The following is a 22,811-nucleotide window of genomic DNA, read 5'->3' as shown; positions in this document are numbered from 1 at the left end:
GCTCCTGCTCCTGCACCACCACGTGCTTACCTCGTCAGTACCACGGTGGTGGCTACATCCGAGAGCAAAGCAAGACTCAGAAAAGCCACTCAAGCTGCAGAGTCACAAAGCTGGGATGCCAAGCCAGAACTGCAGCCTCTAACAACTAGGACTGAGTCCTACTCAGAAGAAAAGCCAAACCCTGGCCAGGGGTGACCCCGTCAGCACCCAGGGAGGAGTTGGACACTTGGTCTGGAGGTCATGCAAACACCCCTCCTAGAACAGCCCTTGGTCATGAAGCTCCCCGGGGACAAGGTGGGCCTCTGGGCTAGCCTGTGAGCTAGCCCTCACCCTGTTCCCTCATGAGATGCCCTGGGTGAGGGTCACACCTGCCACACCATGGTGCAGCTCACACCACTTGAGGCAGGCTGTCCCATGATTCCTTGGGGCCTAGAGGTGGAAACAGGCTTCATAACCAAGCCCGGGGCGCATTGTGTGTCCCATAAAACACTTCATTATGCACTTAGCCTAGGGACTGTTTTATGGCTTTGTAAACACGGATGAGACTCTGGTACCAGGTAGCAGACTTCACAGCCAACTGCCCGGACCACCATCTTAGAAAAGCCAAACCTCCCGAGGCCCAGAAGCTTCCATCTAGTGCAGGCAGGGGTGGCTCTCAAATAGATGGGATCGGGAGAGGGGCAGCAGGACACCCTCATGCACGCACGTGTGTGTACACACACACACACACACACATATATACTCATACACTCTCGCATACACACATACTTGTGCACACACTCATGCACACACACATACTCCTGTACACAAACACACATACTCTAGTATGCACACACACTTGGAAACATTCACAAACATACTCAATACTTGTGTACATATATACACATCCATACATATGCACTCATACGCTCTTGCACATACATATACTAATACACACTCATGTGCACTCATGTGCGCGCACACACACACAGCATGATAGCATTAAATACCCAGCACCTGGTGGGTCACTGACCTGGGCCCATGCAGGTTATGAGCTAGAAAGAGGATGATGAGTGGAGGCAGCCTGACCGTGGGAGCCACGCACTGCAGCCCAGCATCCCTCACTGCGTTTATCCCTGGCTGCTGGCCACAGCCCTGAGCGCAGTGAGGTCTGAGAACAGACACTGGCATAGGCATCGCCAAGGTGGCTGAAGAAGGGTGCTCCTTTGCTCAGCCTTGAGCTCCAGGCCAGCAGGTGTGGTGGTGGTGATGGCCCTTTGCCCCACCATCATGCTGCTGACAGACTGAGGAGGCAGCCCGGGGGGCGGGGCAGGGCCTCGTCCCCCAGCTGGGGCTTCTCCGGGCACTGGTACTGCCTGTTGTTGCTCGCTAGTCTGATACCCTCTGGGCGATATTTGGAGACCCCCTGACTTATTCTTTGTAGCGGCCTCTGTTTCTAGAACCTGCTCCTGCCTCAGCTCTCATGTGGACTCTTGAAGATGGGCGCCTCTGGCATAGATGTGCACCTCCAGAGGCAGCAGTGGGATGAGGCTGTGGCAGTCAGACCTGAGTGTGCAGGCTGGAGAGCTGGGGAGCACCGAGGCCTGGAAATATGCTCAAACGCTGTATCTGTATCACCACGGGAAGACTGTCACGGCTCCTACTCCCAGCATCATGGACTCCAGGGCCCAGGAAGGGTGGCGGGTGTCTCAGCTTGCAGACTTTGGTCACTTGTTCTATGATCAGGCTGGCCTGAGCCTCAGCAGGCCCAGCTCCATTACCCGGTTTACTAAGTTAGACGCCCTACCTGTCTCCCAATAGCTCCTGTCCCCATGTTTTGGAGTGCACACAGGGAAGGAACAGGAACAGCTGTGAGGGCCAGCGTCACAGCAACAAAATCTCCATTATGTAGGCTGAGCAGGCCCACCAAACTTCTCAACTTTAGGCCTTGGCTTTCTCCAGCCATGCAAGCTTTGACCAGATTCCACACCAACTCCTTTTTATCGGATAATTCAAAAGACTATCCTTGAAGGCCAGCAGCCATGACTCGCGCCTCAGTACCACAGATGGCCAAGGTAAAGAGGACTGCGACAAATGTGAGGCCAGCCTTGGCTAGAGTGAGTTCCACATGACCCTGAGAATCCTGGCACAAACTACAAAGGAGGGAACTGCAGTTGAGAACATGCCTCTGTGAGATATAGCTGCAGGAACACACCTTTAATCCCAGCACCCAGGAGGCAGAGGCAGGCAGATCTCTGAGTCTGAGTGAGTTCCAGGACAGCCAGAGAAAGCCTGTCTTCACAAACCAAACAAACCAAAAGAAGAAGAAGAGGAGGAAGAAAGCAAGCTAGCCAGATGATAGATAGATCTGGCTGTAGGGCATTTTCTTCGTGATTGATGAGGGAGGGCATAGCACATCGTAGACGGTGCCATCCCTGGGCTGGTGGTCCTGGGTTCTATAAGAAAGCAGGCTGAGCAAGCCATGAGGAGCAAGCCAGTAAGCAGCACTCCTCCATGGCCTCTGCATCAGCTCCTGCCTCCAGGTTCCTGCCCTGCTTGAGTTCCCGTCCTGACTGCCTTTGATGATGAGCTGAGATGTGGAAGCATTAGCTGAATAAACCCTTCCCTCCCCGAGTTGCTTTGTGGTCATGGTGTTTCATCACAGCAGTAGTCACCCCAAGACCCTGTTTCGGCTCTGCTGGTAAGCATGCCAATCCCTGGAATCTACATGGTGGAAGAAGAGAGCAGTTGATAAGTCATTCTCTATCACACACACACGTTTGTCCTTGGGTAGAGGATGCTAGCTTTATGGAGAAGCTCTCGCCTAGCATGTGTGAGGTCCTAGGTTCTGTGTCCTCCAGCTCCACAATAAATAGATAGTAAGTAAATAGATAAATATCGCCAGAAGACAATGGGTGCATGGAAGAGATGGCATAAACAGAGTGCTGGTGCCTGTGGGAGGGTGTTGGCTTTGGAAAGCAACCAGGAGCCACAGGGAGCCGAAGCCTTGTCTGTCAAGCATCCACCCGCTCAGGGACCTGTGGCTGATGGGGTGCACCTTCCCTTAGGGCAGCTGCTGGTGGTGGTGGTGGGGGTGGTGGTGGTGGTGGTGGCGGGAGCACTTACGTTGATCATAGCATTTGACGTGATGCGGAAGAGGGTGGCCCGCTCGTTCACAACCTTCAGCTTTTCCCCGCTCTCCGACGGGATCTTGAGGCTGTCCAACTCATTCAGGGAGCGCTGGAGTGCAGCGCCGTGCTTGGCAATGAGGTCATTGCAGGTGCTGAGGTCATCTAACTTTAACGAGAGGTTCTTAAGGGTGTGGTGGAGCTCACTCTTGTCAGCTGGGGCAGCAGGCTCTTCGTCGTCGTCCCCAGAATCATCTGAAGAGAGAAACAGAATGGCTGTAGCCAACCAAGCGAGTCTCTGAAGCCTGGGCTGCAGCTGGCAGAGCACCACATGGGAGTGACCAGGGCCCTAGACAGTGTCCGGCAATGATCTAGCCCCGGGTGCTGCACCTTAGCCTGGTGAGCACATGTCCAGCTGAGTCAATGTGAGTGTGAGGAAAAGGGGGCCTAGATGGAACCGTAGTGGGGGTGTGCTGGGGAGAGGCCAGACTCCAGGTGCCTGCCTGCACTGAAGGGTACCAGCTCCATTAGGTCACCTTGGGCCGCTTGGGTTAAGTGCAGATACCTAAGAAGACAGCAAGCCTCCCATCAATACTTCTCTGGCCAATCCTTCTGGCAACTCCACGCTATCCCCTAGCCATGCCAACTATCCCTTGCTCCCTGAAAAGACGTGAGCACCCCTGCTTACGACCTCTCTTCCCACCATATGCACCCCACTTACCCTCTGAGGCTCAATCCAACATCACCCCCTATTCAAAGACTGCCTGGAGACCCCCACGCCAAAGTCAAGGCCACTTTCTCTTGTCACCCTACCTGCACTCTGGGCCCTCTTCCTGCAAACTCCACCCATGCCCCCCTGCAGAACACAGCTATTCATGAAACGCCTGTGTAAGAAAACACCAGGGCAGCTGACGCCACCTCACCCTCCCCTTTGTGGCAGTCAATTGGGACTTCTGTGCAGGGTCCTGTTCCCTCTCACAGAGTGGCCCAAGAGTGACAGTTCCTTCCTGTCTTGCAAGCTCGACCTGTGTTCATAAGGGTCTCGGTGGGCAGCCGGCCACCCTGCAGCTGCTTTAGTGTTGGCATGGGATGGCCAAGAGGCTGCCACGAGCCTGTGATTTCCCCCTGCACCTGTCTGCTAAAGTTTTCTGAAATGCCTTGTTTTAGAAATCATAGGCGAAGACTTTTCTTAGATGAGGGAAATATGCAGCCCAAGATATAAAATTACAAGTTAAGAAAAAAAAATGCATATTTTGAGAGAACAGATTTCTTCCCATAGCATGAAAGATATGTGTGGGTGGGCATAACTTGGTCACTCTTCTGAGTGTGTCCTAAGCTCACAGCAGGGCCAGGCTGGCTGGCTGCACAGGGCCTGAGCCATGGGGACCCCTGCCACTTACAGAGGCTACTTTTAGGGATATCCAGCTACCCCTCCCCCACCAGCCAGGGCAAATGCAGCCCAGAGTGATCTGGTGTTGGAGGCCACAGGAGTTACTGACAGGTACCTCTGGGCCTTCCTCATTTCCTGCTGGAGAAAGAGTGAGGTTCCCAGGATGCCTTGTGGCAGGTTCAGGGCTCAGGATTGAGCATGGGCTTGACTCAAGCTCAGACTACTGGCGTGGTCTTTCCTCTGAATCGCTTGGCAGCTGTGTACCAGGCCACTCAGCTACTGTACAGCATGACCCTGTAATGGGGGAGTCTGGGGGAGGGGGACAGAAAAGGTCCTGAAACTGACAGGGTCACTCCAGGCACGTGCTCGGTAGGACCTAACAGGCAGCCATGTTTATGACACCATTCACAACAGACAGGATACAGAAAGCCTAAATTCTATTGTAGGCGGATGGCAGAGATACACAATGAGTTCTACTCTTTGGGGGACGCGGGATGGAACCAGAGGTCATCGTATTAAACAAAACAAGACAGGCTTGGGTAAGCATCGTTTTTCTCTCAAGAGCAGAATATGGATTTAAAAACAAGTGTGAGAATAGGAGGGGGACGATTTGAGGAGAAAAGAAACCAACAGGAAGTGGAATAGGAAAGGGTAATGTCGTGTGCTGGATAGTGGCAAAGCACACGATGCGTGTGTGTGTGTGTGTGTGTGTGGAAACGACCTAGTGAAACCGATTACTTTGTATACTTAAAAAAAAAAAAAAGGACTTCTTGGGGCCATCAGGCAAGAGGATTCTAGAATATTCGGATCTGTCTGTGCCAGTCTTGGTACTGAGGACTTCCTGGCACCAAAGCACCTGCCGTCTTCCTGGGCAAACAACCAGAACACCCAGCCAATGGCTGGGCCCAACAGCAGGCTCTCCAACTTAGGAGGGCCCAGGTGGAGCTTGCTGGTTGTGTGCCCACCTTAACATGACCCCTGGTGTCAGATACTCAAGCACCCTGAGCACTAAGCACCCTCCCCTGTGCTGCGGTGTACGCCTCGAGGGTCCTAAAGTTTCTTTTCTCTCCTCTCCTCCCTCTCCCTCCCTCTTCCTCCCTCCCTCCCTCTCCCTCCCTCCCTCCCTCCCTCCCTCTCTCCCTCCTTCCCTCCCTCCCTCCCCCTCTCTTTCCCTCCTTCTCTCCCTCTCTCCCTCCCTCCCTCCCTCTCTAGCCTTGCCTATCCTGGACTCACTCTGTAGACCAGGCTGACCTTGAAGTCGCAGAGCTCTGCCTGCCGCTGCCTCCCGAGGACTTGGGTCCTAAGGTTTTTATGATCCATACACTCTATTCCCAAACTCTACTCGAAATAAAACTCAGGGGCAAAGAGGACCCAAGAATAACAATAAATATCCAATCACTTAAAAAAAACAAAACAATGCCTCATCGATACAGCTGGTGCTAAGGCTTTCACAGACATTAAGTTCAACAGAAAATCTGCAACTATATTAATACAAAAAGCAGCAACTGAGACCTAGGGTCAATCAAAAGCAGGTTCCTTTGAGGGTCTGGGGTCACGTAGCAGCCATCCCAGCTGCTGGGGAGAGACTACACCTGCTCAGAGGCTGAGCTGGCGAAGGGAGGTGGGCTAAGATTTTGCACCTATGAGCAGCTCTGGGGCAGGGCTGCCTGGCCAGCCTTGGGTGGTCTAAAAGCATGAGGCAATAGGAGAGAGGACCCTTGGGCTCTTGTTCTTGGCTTCTGTTTTATTCATCTACTTTTGCACTGGCTGTCCCCATCTTTGCAGGCCTGGGAAGGACCTATGTCAGGCGGCTCACATCTGGTGGGATTTTTACCACTAGAGAGAGGCCTGGGAACAATCCTCCTCCATTACCTTCTAGAAAACTCTAGTCCTTTCCAGAAACAGTGGGAACAGGAGGCCTACCTGAGCACTTGCCAACAAGGCAAGAGCTTTGCTACTCAGGACATGGTGCAGGACAAGGGCCAACCCCAGTCATATGTTTTAGAATGAACCAGGTGGCAGCTAGCAGGCCAGGAGTGGTGAGTTGGGAAGGTGGCATTGTGCTAAGGGTCTGGTCTGAGCTCAGCTTCTGCCCTGGTGTCTCGAGAGATTGCTCAGACTCTTCCCAAGGCATCCACAATGGGCCTGAGCTGGCGGGCAGCCACAACGTTTCTTAGTCACCTATACAAATTGGGTCACTGCACTCCTCTCTGGGGATGGGGAGGTCTTGGTTCCTGACCTTGGAGCCACCTATGTTTCAGGGATACCTCAGGGATATTATTTATATCATGATATCACACACACATATATGATTCATATATCATTTGATATATATGATCTGTTTGAACAACCTGTAGTGTTTGCAGAGAGATGGATGGACTCTGGTCCCTGTAGGAGGGACAGCTTTCTAATAGTGAAGGCAAGTGTGGCTCTGTCACAGAGGTGAGAGAGTTGAGCTGGGGACTCTCCTGTATAGCCAAGGGGTCTGGAGTGCCTGGCATGGCTCTAGCCCCCCTTCACTATGTTTTCTTCCTTCTCCGTCTCTGTCACTGTTGAGCAGAAACAAGAGCAGCATCTGGAAGCAAGGGCTGAGATTCCAGGTCACACTGTCAAAGCAGAGAGGGCAGCCCAGCTCCTGGCCTCCCTTGACAGCGTGAACAAAGTCACTCAGGCCCAGTTCATCCAGGCTCACACTTGTTTTCAGATGGGTGCACTGAGGCCTACAAGGCCTGACTGATGTCCGGAGCTTAAGTGGCAGTCACCAGCTTATACTAAACCCTTATTCTGCACAGGTGAACAAGATGTTTCCTTGAGGGGTGGGGGTGGCACTCAGAGCCTAGGACTCTGGGTGGCTCATCCTTATACCCAGTAGGTCCCCTGGGAAGCAAGTGCAGAAGGGTTAGCAGATGTCACTGCCCTGTGTGCCAGCTATCAGAGCCCCCAGGTGGTGAGAGCTGGGCCCATGGGGAGCACTGCATATATATGTATATGTGTGTGTGTGTGTGCACACAACTCATATCTGTGTTGGCAGGGTGCCAGGCAGAGGTGCTGTGCCTTGCTTTCCCTCCCAGCAGTGGCCTCCTGAGAGTACAAATTGGAGAGATGCAGGGGTGACCAAGGAGGCAGTCTTTGCCAGGCAACAGCTGGGAGGGAGGGGCCACTCAGAGGAGCACAAAGTGTACACAGCACCCACTCTGCCCTCCATGCCTGGTCTCTGCCTAAACCCTCTGCCTAAAGCCTTTCTTTCCTTCTGGGCGTACGCTGCAAGCCCCGGGTGCCTCTAACCACCGACCTCCTACCCTCCTCCACTGAGCCCCTTTGTATGTGGGGCACCCCTGGGCTCTGTGCACGGCGGGCATGTCTGAGAAATGAAGACCTGATGATGACTTTGAACTTCTGATCTTCCTAACTCTACTTGCGGAGTGCTGGGCTGACAACCATGAACTATCGCTCCTGGTTTATGGGGTGCTGGGGTGGACCCAGGGGCTTCGGGCATGCTGAGCAAGCACTTCTGTGAGCGTCTCTTCTTGCCTCAGCATCATCACACACACACCCGCACCCCTGCACCCCTGCACCCCTGCACCCCTGCACCCCTGCACCCCTGCACAAGACTTCGTTTCCCATCCCAGATGCCAACCTGGCCAAGAAGAGGGAAGAGCTAGAATACGTACTCGGGAGGTGCCTGCCGCCCTTACCATCCTCGCCTAAGCAGGAAGCTGGCCTCAGCATGGAGGGCAACTGGGTAAATCAGGGGGCAGCCCACATCCTCCTCACTGCCCAACACGACCCAGGGAACCAAACTGGAAAGCTGATGGACTGAGGCCTTGAAACTTAAGAGACTAAATGGAGTCCTTGGGGTGCCTGCACGCACACACACACACACACACACACACGCACGCACGCACGCACGCACGCACGCACGCACACGTACATACTGCCTTGCTCTGCAATAGATTAGTCATTTCCTGTCAGGGCCACAGGGAGATCTTCCCGACTTTCTTCTTCCAACTCGCCCTAAGGTTTTTGCAGGCCTCACATGGTCAACCTGGGCTGTGCTGGACCCAACACGCTCCGAATGTTCAGATCACTCGCTGAGAAGTGACTAGCCAGGGTCTTAGTGTGCCTCAGCCACCTTGAAAGCACACAGCTTCTGGAACATGGACACACAAGCAGGGGACACCCCCAGGACAGCACTCCTCCCCACACCCAACTCAGGGCCAAAGGCAGCTTTGTGCCTTTCTGATTGCAGGGAGCTGGACCCAAGACACTCTGCACTTCCCTCTGCAGTGGTGTCCCCAGATGGCCTGGGCACATAGCAGGCCCAGACTGTGGAGCACCGAAAGCAAAATTATCCCAGCCTCTAAGTCGGCCTCAAGACCAGGAAGGAAGTGGAGATGGCTTTTAGGCGGTGCAACCACCTGGAATAAATGACCACGAAGGACCAGTCCCTACCTGATCAAACCTGATCTCCAGGAAAGCACCAAAACATACCCATCAGGGTCACATGTAACAATGAGTTCATGAAACTCTGGTCACCAACGTGTTACAAAGCAACATTCAGAATGCGGCACCCCACTCACAGCAAAGCTTCCTGTGGGGATGAGTGTCCTACACTTAGTGGCTGTCCTAGGCCTGCTAGTACCATTCTCCCATGGAACCCCAAACTGATGACTTTTCTGAAACTTACGAATGTGACTTCTTGGGGGGAAAAAATGTAGCTACAGTTAGTCAAGATGAAGCCATTCCTGAACACACTCGACCCTTAATCCAATATGGCTTCTGTTCTTATAAGAACCCTAGCTAATAATAAGAAGTGACATAGGATGATGACGCCAGCACCCAGAAGGCTGGGGCAGGAGGGTGGAGGGCTGGTAAGGTCAACCTTCACTACCTAGAGAGACCGTGTGTGTGTGTGTGTGTGTGTGTGTGTGTGTGTGTCTTACTTTCACACATACACATACACTTTCTCTCACAGGCACACAGACACAGACAGACACCCAGCACACAGACACACAAACACACCCAGAGAGTCACACATAGAAACACACATACAGATCTGCAGACACACAGACACACAGAGACACACATATACACACAGAGTCACACATACAAACACACACAGATACGCATACACACATTCAGACATAGATACATATACACAGACACAAAGACAGACAGACAGACAGACACCCCGAGGAGGAGGAAGACTGAAGACAGATGTGGGGCAGAGGCTGACACTGGAATGATGGATGCACAAGCCAATGGCCCAGGACCACCAGCAACACGGGACACGGAGAGGAAGGTGTACAACAGGCTCTCCTCTTGGGGCTTCAGAAGGGTCTGGCCGTACTGGCACCTTGATTTTGAACTTAGAGCCTCTGGAACTTAGAGAAAAAATAAATATCAGTTGCATTAATCCATTGGTGTGTAGCAACAGGTCACGTATAGCCATGCCAGGGAACTAAAACAGTGGCTTACAATGGAACAGTGTCCCCTCACAGATCTAAAAGTTTCTATAATCAGGGTGGTGCCAGCGCTGTGTCCCCTTCCTGGGGATATTTAGCGGGGAGTGTGTTTGCCTTCCTCAGCTTCTGTTCTGATTCTCCTTCCTCCCTCTTTCTTAAAGATCTCATGATCTCCATCTAAAGATCTGAAACCTAAGCAACCTGCTAGTCCCTTTGGCAGGAAAAGCAACAGACTAACATGTTCTGGGAATTAGGACGTGACATTTTAGAACCATTTTTAGACAACCTGGGACTGCTGCCGCTCACACCTGTCACGTTCTTGCTCTACTGCTGCCTGCCAGGTTTGGCTCACTGGCCCAGGCAATGATCCCTGGGTGGTCTCCTCCCTGGGAACAGGGACCCCCACAGGCTAGGCACAGATGCCACCCTGGCTAGCACCTCTTTAAGAAAATGCCAGCCTGGCGTAGGAGGAGCCTGGTGGTCCTATGTCCACTTTCACGGGGCCTGTGTTAGGTGTGTCATCCTATGAGAGGGTATTTTAGGAAGTATATATTCCTAGGATAAAATAATGCACATATATGCTTTGATCACTTCTTCCTCCATTACTCTTTCTTGCAGGTTCCTTTTCTCTGTCCAAGCAGCCCTCTTACTCTTGTCATAGACATGCACAAGTGTAAATAACCATATTAGCTTAGAGTCCACATGAGGGAAAACGTGCAAAGTTGACCAAATTTTCTTTTTTTTCTTTTTCTTTCTCTCTCTCTCTCTTTTTTTTTTTTTGCTTATTTCTTTTATCACAACAATCTGCAGTTCCATCCATCTTCCTGTAAAATGACATAATTTTGTTTTTAATGGCTAAATAAAGCTCCCTATACCACCACATTTTAGCCGGCCGATTCCATGACGTGGCTGCAGTAAACTCAGATGTCAGGGTAAGGATCTCTCATTAACTCGCATGCCTTCCTCACATGGGGCCGCACACGCTCCATGAAATGATATGGAGGAGTTTTAGCACATGTGCTGCGGAGGTTAAGTTCCCCTGGGGATGTCAATGTGTCTTCTGGGGAGGGCAGTGGAAGCATCCAGTGTGTGGCAGCACAGAGCTGACGTGGAGTGTACACTGGGGCGCTAGGGCTAGGCCGTGGCCTGCTCAACTCTGCACTCTCTTCATCAGCACAGCTCGCGCTTGCAAAGCACAGTGTGCTTTACTTCATATCAGAGGCCAGACCACAGGGAGCCCCTGTTCCCTGCGCCCCAGCTCCCCACTGAGGGCGCTCTAAACCTCTTTAGTAGGAGGAGGTGGAATCTGGCTGAGGAGGCCCTGCTGCCTGTGCCACCAGGGCCAGAACCCTCTTTCCTGAGGAGGTGCCTAAGGACGACAAGTTGCTATGGCAACTGTGGTGCCAGGTGAACTATTTTTAGAAGCAGAGCTCTCTCTCATCTTTGAGAAATGGATATTGTGGTGGGGGATCCTTTTATGTACGGGGTAGGGAGGCAGCCTTTAAACTAAGACCCAGCGAAGCCGCACCGGCTGCCTCAGTTGGGGAAGGGGGCGACATGTGAAGGTTCCTCCCGACACACACACACACACACACACACACACACACACACACATACACCATTGCTTGCTTTTCTGTGGGGTTCTCTAGTTCTGCCATCACCATCCAAGCAGTACTTGGGGTCAAGGCACAGGAGGATCAGTGGGGACAGTGTCACCAAAGCAGAGACAGAGACGGGAGCAGTGAGAAGCCCAGAGAGGGGTAGCATGTGACAGGGAGCCACCAAAGGCTCCGGGGAACTGAGTAAACCCTCAGAGGCACGGCCTGACCCTCCTGAGCGTGCCTTCCCAAGGGCATCCTGTGGGGCTCTAGTTCTGCCGGGCACCCTGCAGCAGCAACGGCCACGGCCACAGGCTACCTTGTGGTAAACTGGATGATGCCTCGCCCCTTGAGGAGACAAGAGTCTGAGGCTCTGAGAAGCCTGGCCACCCAGGCACTGGAAAACATGACAGGATCTAATCTGATGGAAAATCAGATGAGAGTAAATAATGAATTGTGCAACCCTGGTAGGTGGAAAGACCAGCCAGAGCTCCAGGGTGCTCTCCAGCCTCCTGGCCTGGCTGGGGCCCCATCCCATCCCTTCGCCCACTTATGACAGAAAAGAGGGTGCTGAGAAAGGTGCAACTTGTTCCCCAGCGTGAGGGGAGGTGCAGTCCTTTGCCTTACCAGGCACCACTAAGACCAAAGCTGCCAGGGGCTCTCTCATCTTGTAGCAAGGGAAGCCTGTACAGGGACCACAGAGCACAAGGCCCTTTAGGGGCAAACAAACTTGCTCCTTAGATGGCCTGGCTGAGGCAGGGGTATTGAAAGTTCAAAGCCTGCCTGGGCAACTTGGTAAGACCCTGCCTCAAAACAAACAAACAAACACAAACAAAAAATCAACAACAACAACAACAAAATCCCCAAATCTCAGCCTCTGTGGTATAGAGCGCTTGTTCAATAAATATGAGGCCCTAAAAATCAATCCCCAATGCCAGAAGAATAAACAACAAACAAAAAATAAACCATGTTTCCTTTCATCCTCTCACTGCAGAGGAACCAGAGCCCACGGCATCAGAGCTATGGGCAAGTTCAAAAGGGCACATGCACACCAGGTAGGCGGTCCGCGCAGGCAGGGTGCCGTTCCTTAGCAGAGGGCCTTGACCTGGAACTACTGCATGCCGCCCTCCATTGGCCTCAGTATGATGGCAACTCCTGGCAGCCGCCCCTCCTCCTGGAAGTAAGGTGTGGAGGTGTGGGATGGAGTGCGAGACCAGTCACTTGCTCCACAGGCACCTGCTGTGATGTCACATTCAGCCTCTCTGGTACCCGCATCCTCCTCTACCCACATCCTCCCTCCTGTAAGGTGAGGTCCCGGTGGGGAATCACGGGGCCATCCTGAACGGCTGCAGATGTGCATCCTGGACAGAGCTGGCCCTTTCCAGGGTGTCTAGGCCCCCTCAGCCTCCGGGCCTGGTGTCTCTCACCTCAGGTGATGAGGGTGTTGGAAAGACTCGGAGCCGGGGCAGGTGCAGCAGGAATGGACCGGTGCCAGGTGTGTGTGGGAAGCTGGCTGTGATGCTGCCTGGTGCAGACCCAGTGGAAGGGCTGCTCTGCTTTGCACCCCGACCTCTGATGATGGTTGCGGCAGAGCCTAGGAATCAAGTTCTGGGGCTCCCTCCCTGCCTCTGCTGCGAGCAAGGGACCTGCCTGTACCGCAGCAGGTATACATATCTCCAAGCAGCGGCCAGTTGGTGGGTGTGGAGACAGTGAACTGCGGTCAGCCTGCCTCTCCTCGCTCACACCAGCCTCCACTGAGGGTCTCTGTCCACGATCTAGTCAGAAGCTCCTGCCTCGGGGGCCTGGCCTACTGCTCCAGGGGAGTCTATAGGGCAGCTGTGTTTTCAGTCTTCCCAGCCTGGATAGGAGTTACTGGGTCGGACGCTGCGTGAGGTCCTGCCAGCTTTGACATCCTAGCGCTAGGTTCCAGCCCCAGACACTGTGGCCCATCTTTCCCCAAATGCGCTAGTGCCGCCTCCCAGTTCTGCAAAAGCAGCAACCAAAGCTGAGGGAAACTCATGGGCTGCTAGATATCCTGACTCGGAGGCTCCCCTCCCGTGCTCCGTGCTGCCCCTTTGGGAAACCAAATAAAGACGAGTCACTCCTGTTCTCCTGACGTTTCAATAAAGCCAGCTAGCTCCTTATCTCCACAATGAAATCTGGCCTTTGTCTACAATTCCAAAGATTCCATTTCGGCTGCAATTTTTATCTATCATCCCATGAGCCTTTGTATCTCTACAGCTTGGTTACCTGTGAGCCTGTCCATTTGCAGGCTGTGGCTTCCCCATAGTACCAGTTGTTTTTTGTTTGTTGTTTGTTTGTTTGTTTGTTTGTTGGCTAGGACAGGAGTGGGGGCATATTTATATCTTTACTAGCATAATGCAGAGGTATCACCCTTGGGAAGATCCTAGGCATAGGTCCTTTGAAACCATGGACCTTTCCCTGGGTAGATCCTGGGCTAGGTCACTGGGCTGAGAAGTTGGGAATCAACGTCCTTGGCCTCTGTTCGTTTGTCTTGAGAAGGAGTCTCGCTGTGTGGCCCTGGCTAGCCTAGGACTTGCTATGTAGACCAGGCTGGACTTCAACTCAAAGAGTTGTCTCTGTCTCCCGTGGGTTGGGATTAAAGGTGTGCACCACCGTGCCCCACAATGAGGCTCTTGGATGGACAATTCATGCACAGGTGAGCATTTCCCTTGACGTGTCACCAGTGTCCATCTCAGGGTCAAAGTGTAACTCAAACCTAAAGGGCGCACCCAGCAAGCCACAGACAAGTACTGCGCAGGCCACTGGAAACTCCTGGCTTACATTTTCCTGGCCCAGACCCTGCCCTGGTGGCTTATCCTTGGAAACCATCTGATACGGGTGTAGTCACACTAGAACCTTCCATGGGCAGTGCCTCCAGGGATCAGCAATGGAGGACAGGTGGAGACAAGGAATGGGGCTACATCTCCAGGTGCCCCAGGGTCCTGAAAGGGCAGGGGTCCCCAAGTGGCAGAGCTGGGCATATACGCAGGACTGCATAGGGACCTGCTAGATGAAGGGGTAACCCCAGAGACAGTGGGTTGGGTTTCACTGCCATCGCCTGCCCAGCCGAGACCAGTCCCACACACTGCAAACCTTGGGCGCCTCCCGCTCTCCCGCTGCCACAGCATGGCCCTGGGTGTGACATCACTGCTGGAGACAGGTGGCCTCGGTTTATGCTAAGCAGGAAAAAACAATCTCAAGAAAGTTCACTCTCAGGAGAGCAGCTACAGAAGAGGAGCGTGGGCAAAGCGAAGGAGGGCAGGAGAGGAGCCAGCTCCTTTTCTTTAGGGGAGGGGAGCATTGCCTCAGCCTCTTTAAAGGCCCTTTGCTCAAGTCACCCCTTGCTTCCCATGAGCTTTACTTTCAGGGGTCTTGACAGGTGCATTTCTCAGCACTAGTTAAGACGTCATTTATTTCATCTTCTAAAAGAAACCCGACATTAGAATTTCTGAGAGGTGATGCAATTTGTCAAGGGAGAAAAGGTAATTAATTGTTCAAAAACAATGCAGAGAGCTGTTTCTAACGGCCAAGTTCCACTGACTGGGAACAGGTACCTGGGTAGGACATACTGACTCACAGGACCTTCCCGGTTGAGCTTGTTAGAGGGTTGGGCCAAGGCAAGGCCGAGGAAGGAAACGGCATTACAGATAAAAGATGGGGAGGGAGAGAGGGGAGGCTCATGTCAGTGGGCTGTCGATGCCACTTCTGCAGCTGTTCCCCAAGGCTACTCCTCAGATCCCCAGAGGCTGGCTGAGTTCTCCCATCCCCTGCTCGGGAACCTCTCACGGAGTCTGAGGAATCCTAACCAGGCCAGCGAGGCACCTGCTGTGTGCTCTATGAGTCCATCAAAACAGGATCTAGAAGAATCTGAAACCCCATAGTCAGGCACGTGTTGCGGCCATCTGGCCTTGATGGGGTCCCTTTACACACAGGTCGCCTTGTTGCTAGCATCTGCAAGTGCTAGGCTGGCCAGGATCTAATGAGTTTGGTAGTGGAGACCTCTATAGCCTTTAGAGGGCTGTGTGATGGCCATCAGAGGCTATTTAGAATTTGAGGTCCTTCGGGTCTTGGGGCTCTGTGCTGTGTTAGGCCCCTCTCTTCTTAGTGCAGGCCTTTGACTCAGAGACCTGGACAACAACAGCAACACTTGCTTACTGCCTACCCAGAGTCACTCACGCCATTCACTAAGCAAGCCTAGGGCTACCTACCACACTCGCTCTTGTGCCATGAACTCTACACGTCTGGCCCTATCAACGTCAGCAGTGCTGCTGCAGGAACCTGTGGAGATGGCTCGGCAGACAAAGCTGCACGCTACCAAGCCTGAAGACCCAAGTTCGGTTCCCAGAACCCACTTGGTGGAAGGAGAGCACTGATCCCTGTAAGTTGTCTTTTCACTTTTGCATCTGTATGTACACAAGTTCATACACACACACACACACACACACACACACACACACACACACACACACACACTTTAAAAAAAAGAATGCTGCTATGGTTTCAATATAGTCTGAGTCAGTCCCCCAAAGGCTCAAGTGTCCATAGTGAGTCATAGCAGAACCTTTACAAGTGGGACCATGTCGCTGGGAGTGCTGCCCCTGGCAGGGATAAATGTAGTTCTCTTGAGACCCTGGTTGGTGCCCAAGCATGAGTTGTTATAAAAAGACCAGACCAAGACTGACCCTGGATCCCTCTTCCTTCCTGTCTTGTCATAGGCCACTGACCATGAGGCTCTCGCCAGAAACTGAGCAAATGGGCACTGCTCCATCTTGGACTTTAAGACACCAAAACTGTGGGATAAATAAACTTCCTTGTTTTTATAATGTGCTCGGCCTCTGGTAGTTTGGTATAGTAACAGAGAACAGACTGCTGAAAGTACTGAGACTCCGTGAAGCATCTTGTGGGGCTGTGGAGCAGGGGGAGGAGGGGGCAGCTTTCTCTCTGAGACTGGACTAAAGGGACCCTGAGAAGAGTGTGTCTGGCAGGCCTCATGGTACACATGCCAGGCAACAGGGGAGAGCATCCTTCTCCTGATAAAACCAATCTGGAAGCGGGCAGCCTATTCAAAAGCCCGCTATTCACTATTCACTGAAAAATGAAAGAAAAAAGATGCTGTAAAGCCTGAGAGAGGCTGGGGCAGTTAATCTTCAGACTGAAGGAAAATGAAATGGAGTTTCAAACGGAAACTCGGGCTGGAATGGGGAAGGCTGGAAAAGATGCTATGCAAGAAATATTTAAAATAATATATTGCTTTCACATTTAAGTCCCACTTGAAAATAATGCATGCAAAATGTCTTGTAGAGTTACGTAACATGAAGCCAGGGCCCAGCACCAAGCAAAAGAGGCCATGGGTGCATTGCTTTCAGGCTCTTATATCTTCACTGAGATGGAATATTATTTGGACAAGAACTACAGAAACTTAAAAGATAGAGTGTCAGCCCTAGATCGACCGCCTAAGTGAGACGATATAGCTCATGACCTAAGAAAATTAAAGACTGAAAGTAGACCATGGGAAAAGAGGGAGGGGAGGACAAACCATAGGCAAGATAAAAAACAAACAGCAAAACAAACAAGCAAACAAACAAACACACACAGTAGTTTTAAACTCAAGTGTGCCAGCCAGTTGTGGTGTGAAGTGCCTGTAGCCATAGTTACTTGGGGGGACAAAAGAGGATCACGTAAGCCCAGAAGCCTCAGGCCCAGCTGGGGCCACTGTGAGATCCCCTCTAACTGAAAACAAAACAGGTGGTAAGCAAGCAGTCATCACACTAAAGTAAAATGGTCTCAGCTGTTCAGCTAAAAGGCAGAGACTTCCGGGGCTGGGCGCGTAGCTCAGGGGTGGAGTGCCCTAGAACGAGCAAAGACCTTGGTTCTGGCACCAGCACTAGCGTGGGGGAAAATCAGAGACTATATCAAACCATGTATTTTTAGAGCACGATCCATTCTATGCCATCTACAATGGAAATATAAAGACACAGATAAAAATCCAGCCATATGCTTTCCACAAGGCACACTTGAGAATGGAGAGACAGATGGGTTCAAAGCGACGAATTGGAAAGAGAAACCAGCAGACATGAATCCCAAGAAAGCGTGAGCGGCCTCGCAGCATTAGAAGGCAGATTCCGTACCTCATCCCTCCTATAAAAAGGGACCTCAAGAGGCTGGCAGGGTGAGACAGCTGGCTGGCCAGTCCTGGGTGCACCCCAAAATAGCTTGCTATAGCAAGCGGGGGTGCGGAAGAGCTGGGTCTCTACATCTTTTTTTTTTTTAACTTTAAAAAAATTTTTTTTTAAGTTTTAAGATTTTAATGTTATGTATGTTTGTGTACCACATGCATGCCTGGTGCCCACAGAGGCCAGAAGGAGGTGCTGGGTGCCCTGGGACTGGAGTTAAAGACAGATCTGAGCTATCGTGTAGGTGCTGGAAATTGAACCTGGGTCCTCTGGAAGAACAGTGCTCGTAACCACAGAGCTCTCTCTTCAGTTCTTACAAAAAAAAATATTTTCAGTAAGTTTGTTTGTTTTCTTTTTCAAGACAAGGTTTCTCTGTGTAGCCTTGCCTGTCCTAGACTCGCTTTGTAGACCAGGCTGGCCTCAAACTCACAGCAATCCACCTGCCCCTGCCTCCCGAGGGCTGGGGTTAAAGGCATGCGCCACTATACCTGGCCTACTTTTAGTTTTATATGTATATATTGCTAGGTCTCAAACCCAGAACAAGTGACTGAGATGTCTTTTAACATATCAGCGCTGCCCCTGGTGGAAAGGTTCTCCCAGCATTCTCAGTTCCTACCTGTTACTGGGTTCTCCTGGCTGGCATAACCCCCTCTACCCTGAACGCTCTAGCCTAGAGGCTGGGCTGCCCCTCCCTACAGTTCCTCTGGTCCCTATATATGGCTGACTCCTCAGCCACTCTGGCTATGGCAGCTCTTAGCCCAGGCTACCCCTCCTGGTTGGCAGCTCCTCTTTGCTCTCTCTTGCTCTCTCTCCTCCCATGGCCCCCCAGACTCAGTCTGGCCATGTTCACTCTTGACCCTTCAAGATGTCTCTGTCTGTTTTTTCCACTTATATCTATAATAAAAACCTCAACCTCTTAGGAGCAGTCATATCCTCTTCGTTATTTTTTATTCATACACACACACACACACACACACACAGACACACACACGTGTGTGTGCATGCACGAGTGTGTGTGTGTTTATACATAAGTGCTGTACCCACAGGGGCCAGAAGAGGTTATCAGAACTCCTTGAGCTGGAGTTATGGGCAGTTGTGAGCCATCAATCAGGTGCCAGAAACTGAACTTGGGTCCTCAGCAAGAGCAACACATTTCTAACCACTGAGCCATCTCTACAGCCTCAAGTCTCATGTCTCTATTAACCAGAATAGAAGTTTCACAGACCCTGAGAAATCAAATCTCAAATTCAAAATGACTTAAAAAATATTATTTGGCTAACATATAATTACATCGGAAACAAAACCAAAAACATATCTGATTAAACCCCGCCCCCACCTCCATAGGCTTCGACCTTTTCCAAACCTACTTTATTTGATGTTCTTTAACGTTTATACCTCCCTTCCAACCCTCCTACCCTAGATAGGAGAGAAAAGAGGTTTATGGGAACAGGAGAAATAGACCTTTTTGGACTCAGTTCCTGGGAGCGATTCCCCTGGTGTAGTCGGCAGGATTTCAGCAGACCAGCAATTCAACCAAAGTTGCTGCTGGAACCTGGAACAGCAGCCGGAACCCGGAGCCCCGAAGCCTTTGCTGGAGCGGTTGGTTCTCTCTAGGAGCGTCTCAAAATGGACTGATGAACAGCCAAACAATACCAAGACCCCAAAAGCCCCAGCCTCCTGTTTTGAGCTCATATATATATAGATCTATCTATCTATCTATCTATCTATCTATCTATCTATCTATCTATCTATCTATCTCCTTTCAGAGTCTGTACTAAGATGTGTTTCAGCTGGCAAAAACCACGCCCCCGAAACAAGGTGGTTGGTCTTCTAGTGGATAAACATCACCTGATCTCTCATAGCCCACACTTGGGATCAAAACAAAAACATGTTTTTATCCACTACATCCCCTGCCTCCATGTAGAAAAATTAAACCATACGCTTTTATATGTCAGTGGGTAAGTGATATATCACAAGGAAAGTAGAAAACGTGCTGGGATGAATAATAAAATAAAACACCAAGACTTGCAGAATGCAGCTTAGGTAGTTCTTGGAGGGAAATTTTGGCTTTAAATGTTCATTCTGGGAATTAAGAGAGACTTAAAATGACCTAAACACCTATGTTAAGGATCCAGAAAAAGAGCAGGGGCGTGAAAGGCCCGCCATCTCAGGTGTGCGCTGATCTCACAGAGGACCCAGGTCTGGTTCCCAGTGCCCACACCACGTCACTCACAACAGCCCTGACCCCTCTCTTCTGGGCCCCGAGCACCCCCCCCCCATGTCCACAAACACCCACAGAGATTCCCCTCCCTCACGCATGAAGAGTAAAATAAAACAAAAAGAAGAGCAATAGACATGCAAAGTGAATGGGGAGAGCGAAAGGGCAGAAATTCATGAACTAGATGCAGAATAACAACAGAAAATTAATCTGAAAGCCTTGAAGATCTCTGTGAGGCCGACAGAGCTGGGAATCCTGCAGCTCTGCAGCGCCCGGGACAGTGAGAGCTGCTGTAGACCTTGCTGCTATGAAAGGACACTGACGTTGTGCCAGTGAGTCCCCTGCCTTCAGTAAACAGAAACCTTCCCGAAGGAGTGAACGCATGTCATATTTTAAAAAATCAGATATGCTCTACCTAAAATTAAAACCTTTCCTTTAAAGAGACCCAGCCCTACATTTTGCACTGAGTTCTACCAAATATAAACAAGAGCTGGAGTCAGTTCAGAAGCGTCCTGTGGGGCTGGTGCGGTGCCCACAGCAAAAGCACAAAGACACTACAAGAAAAGAAAATCAAGGCCTAAGAGCTCTCATCAGTAGAAGGACATTAAAAAAAAAACAAAAACCAAAATATTAGCAAATAGGATTCCACAAAACGGGATAATATCATGAACAAGAGGGGTTTATCTCGGGAACTGAACGTTTTACATTTTAAATGGACATAATTCACCTTAACGGTATAAATTAAGGCTACAACAAACTCAGTAAGTACTGAAAGAGATCATATGACAAAATTTGACACCGACTCAGGATCAAAACAGAACACTGTAGAGGAGGAACACCCTCACTGACCCGCACCTACAAAAGATCTACAGTTACCGTCAGATGTAACGAGAGAAAAGCAGAACCCAAAGAGGTGAGACAGGGTGTGTCTGCCATCACCACCTCAGTGCCACACTGGACATCTCAGCCAGTCACTCAGGAAGTCACAAAAGAGAAGTCAAAAGACGACATCATCTTGTCATGTTAGAAAGTCACAAGACTGTAGAGTGAAGGTCCGCGAGCAAAAGCTTTTATTTCTCTCACACCAGCAGTGAGTGCTCAGAAAATAACATTAAAAAAAAATGCGGCCTGCTGCAGCGCCGATACTAGCAGGAGGAAGTGTAAAGAGTGTGTTTAAGATAACACAAAGCTAAGCGAACGTCTGACAGATAAGCAGGTATACCATGTTCATAGACTGGCCGCCTCAAAGGGGTTTACCCACTCAGCCATCTCACCAGCCTATACAGTTGTTTAAAAGCTCAGAAAATAAATATTGGTAAGGACGTGTAAAAACGGGCGCCCTCATACTTAGAAGGAAATTGAGGAGCGCAGGCGCTTAGGGAGCAGCTTAGTGAAAAAAAAATACTGTACTCACTCAAAAACTTACATGTGAACATTCATAACAGGATTCTTCACAATGGCCCCAAAGCAAAAGCAATTTTAAAATGGCATAGCCACACTTGGAGATTCTCGTCAATAACAAGGGTGAAAGAGCTAGCTGAACACAAACATTCCCTCACTTGTTCTTCACACACACACACACACACACACACACACACACACACACACACACTCACACACACACTCACACAGACGGACACAGTGTAAACCAGCCACCTCAAGCGCCACCCTCCAGCTGTGATGTTTTATCTCAGCAGCGAGAAGTAACTAATACAGATGGTGATGCCCTTCCACAGTGCACATATGAGCTCCAGAGGAGGGCAGCAGACGGTGTTGTGTCTAGTTCAGCCTCAGTGACTACCCAACGTCCAGTCCCGACTCCACAGCTGCCTCACCCTGGGCTTTACTGACATCCATCCCCTCTGAAACTAAGTCCCACTCTCAGCCTCTGTGAGAGAGCCTGACTAAGGAGGGCAGGGCTCAGAGCCATCCAGGGTGACCCAGAATCCAGGACATTTAAAGTGACACGGTTCTCCGTTCCTTTCCATTGGCACTAAAGGAAAAGTGCAGACTTTTTTTTTCTTTTGTGGCAGTTTCTGTTTTCCAGAGAGCGGGTGGTGGCACAGAGCTCTGCTAACTGGTAGGGACCGGGGCCGCCTGAGAGCCGATGTGTGGCAGCTGCCACGTCAGGTGCTGGCAACACGTCAAGCTCTGCACACCACCAAGTCCCCAGTCTTCTTTCCTAGGATTTCAGTTGTCATCTCTTGGGTATGCCTGGATATAGCCCGTCCATCTTGCCTCAGTGTCCCTACTTGTAAAGTAGGGAATAAATACAGCAGCACTGTGGTAAGTGGAGGGACTGGACTTACAAGATATGTACCGTGCTATTATGTAGACAATCTTGTAGTACAGGAAAAAGATTGACCTTAAAATGAAAGATATCCCCAAACAGGCTCGAACAGAGTCGTAGGAGGAAAAGGAACCATTCAGTAAACAGTGCTGGGCTGGCAGAAATCAACTATATATTTTACATTCTTAGTAAAAGAAAACTTTACACCCTCTGCCAAAAAACAAAAAGAAAAAAAAAACTGTAATAAAGATGTCAGTGTGAGCCTTTAAAATATTTTATGAGGAAACACAGGAAAGTATCTAGAATCTATAAGCAGACGCATAAAACAATATCCATAAGGTCTGATAAACCGGCTATAAAACAGAGGAACGCCACGGACAACGTGCGCACGGGGCAAGGCCAGCCATTTAGCTGGGTGGGATACAACTGGAAATATGGGCATGAACCCAACTCCTGTGGTCAGCTGGTTTTCAGCCCAGGTGCAAAGACAGCCAAGAGGGAGAAGAAAAATCTTTAAGATAATGTTTCCGGAACAGAGTGCATTAG

General features: G+C 50.8%; 1 protein-coding gene across 3 annotated transcripts in view; it reads right to left on the bottom strand.

Annotated features, from left to right (window-relative positions):
- The window catches only part of OSBP2 (oxysterol binding protein 2), a 148,566-nt gene that overhangs the window by 21,335 nt on the left and 104,420 nt on the right, over nucleotides 1-22,811 (bottom strand). For all 3 annotated transcript variants that reach the window (XM_084799738.1, XM_084799739.1, XM_084799740.1), the window contains one exon: nucleotides 3,106-3,362. In XM_084799738.1, the coding sequence (XP_084655864.1) occupies nucleotides 3,106-3,362 (257 nt within the window). The remainder of the gene's footprint in view (nucleotides 1-3,105; nucleotides 3,363-22,811) is intronic.

This window comes from Acomys minous (genome assembly GCF_964271855.1).
Source record: "Acomys minous genome assembly, chromosome: 10".
NCBI classification, from domain to species: Eukaryota; Metazoa; Chordata; class Mammalia; order Rodentia; family Muridae; genus Acomys; species Acomys minous.
This window is presented reverse-complemented; position numbering and strand designations above follow the sequence as displayed.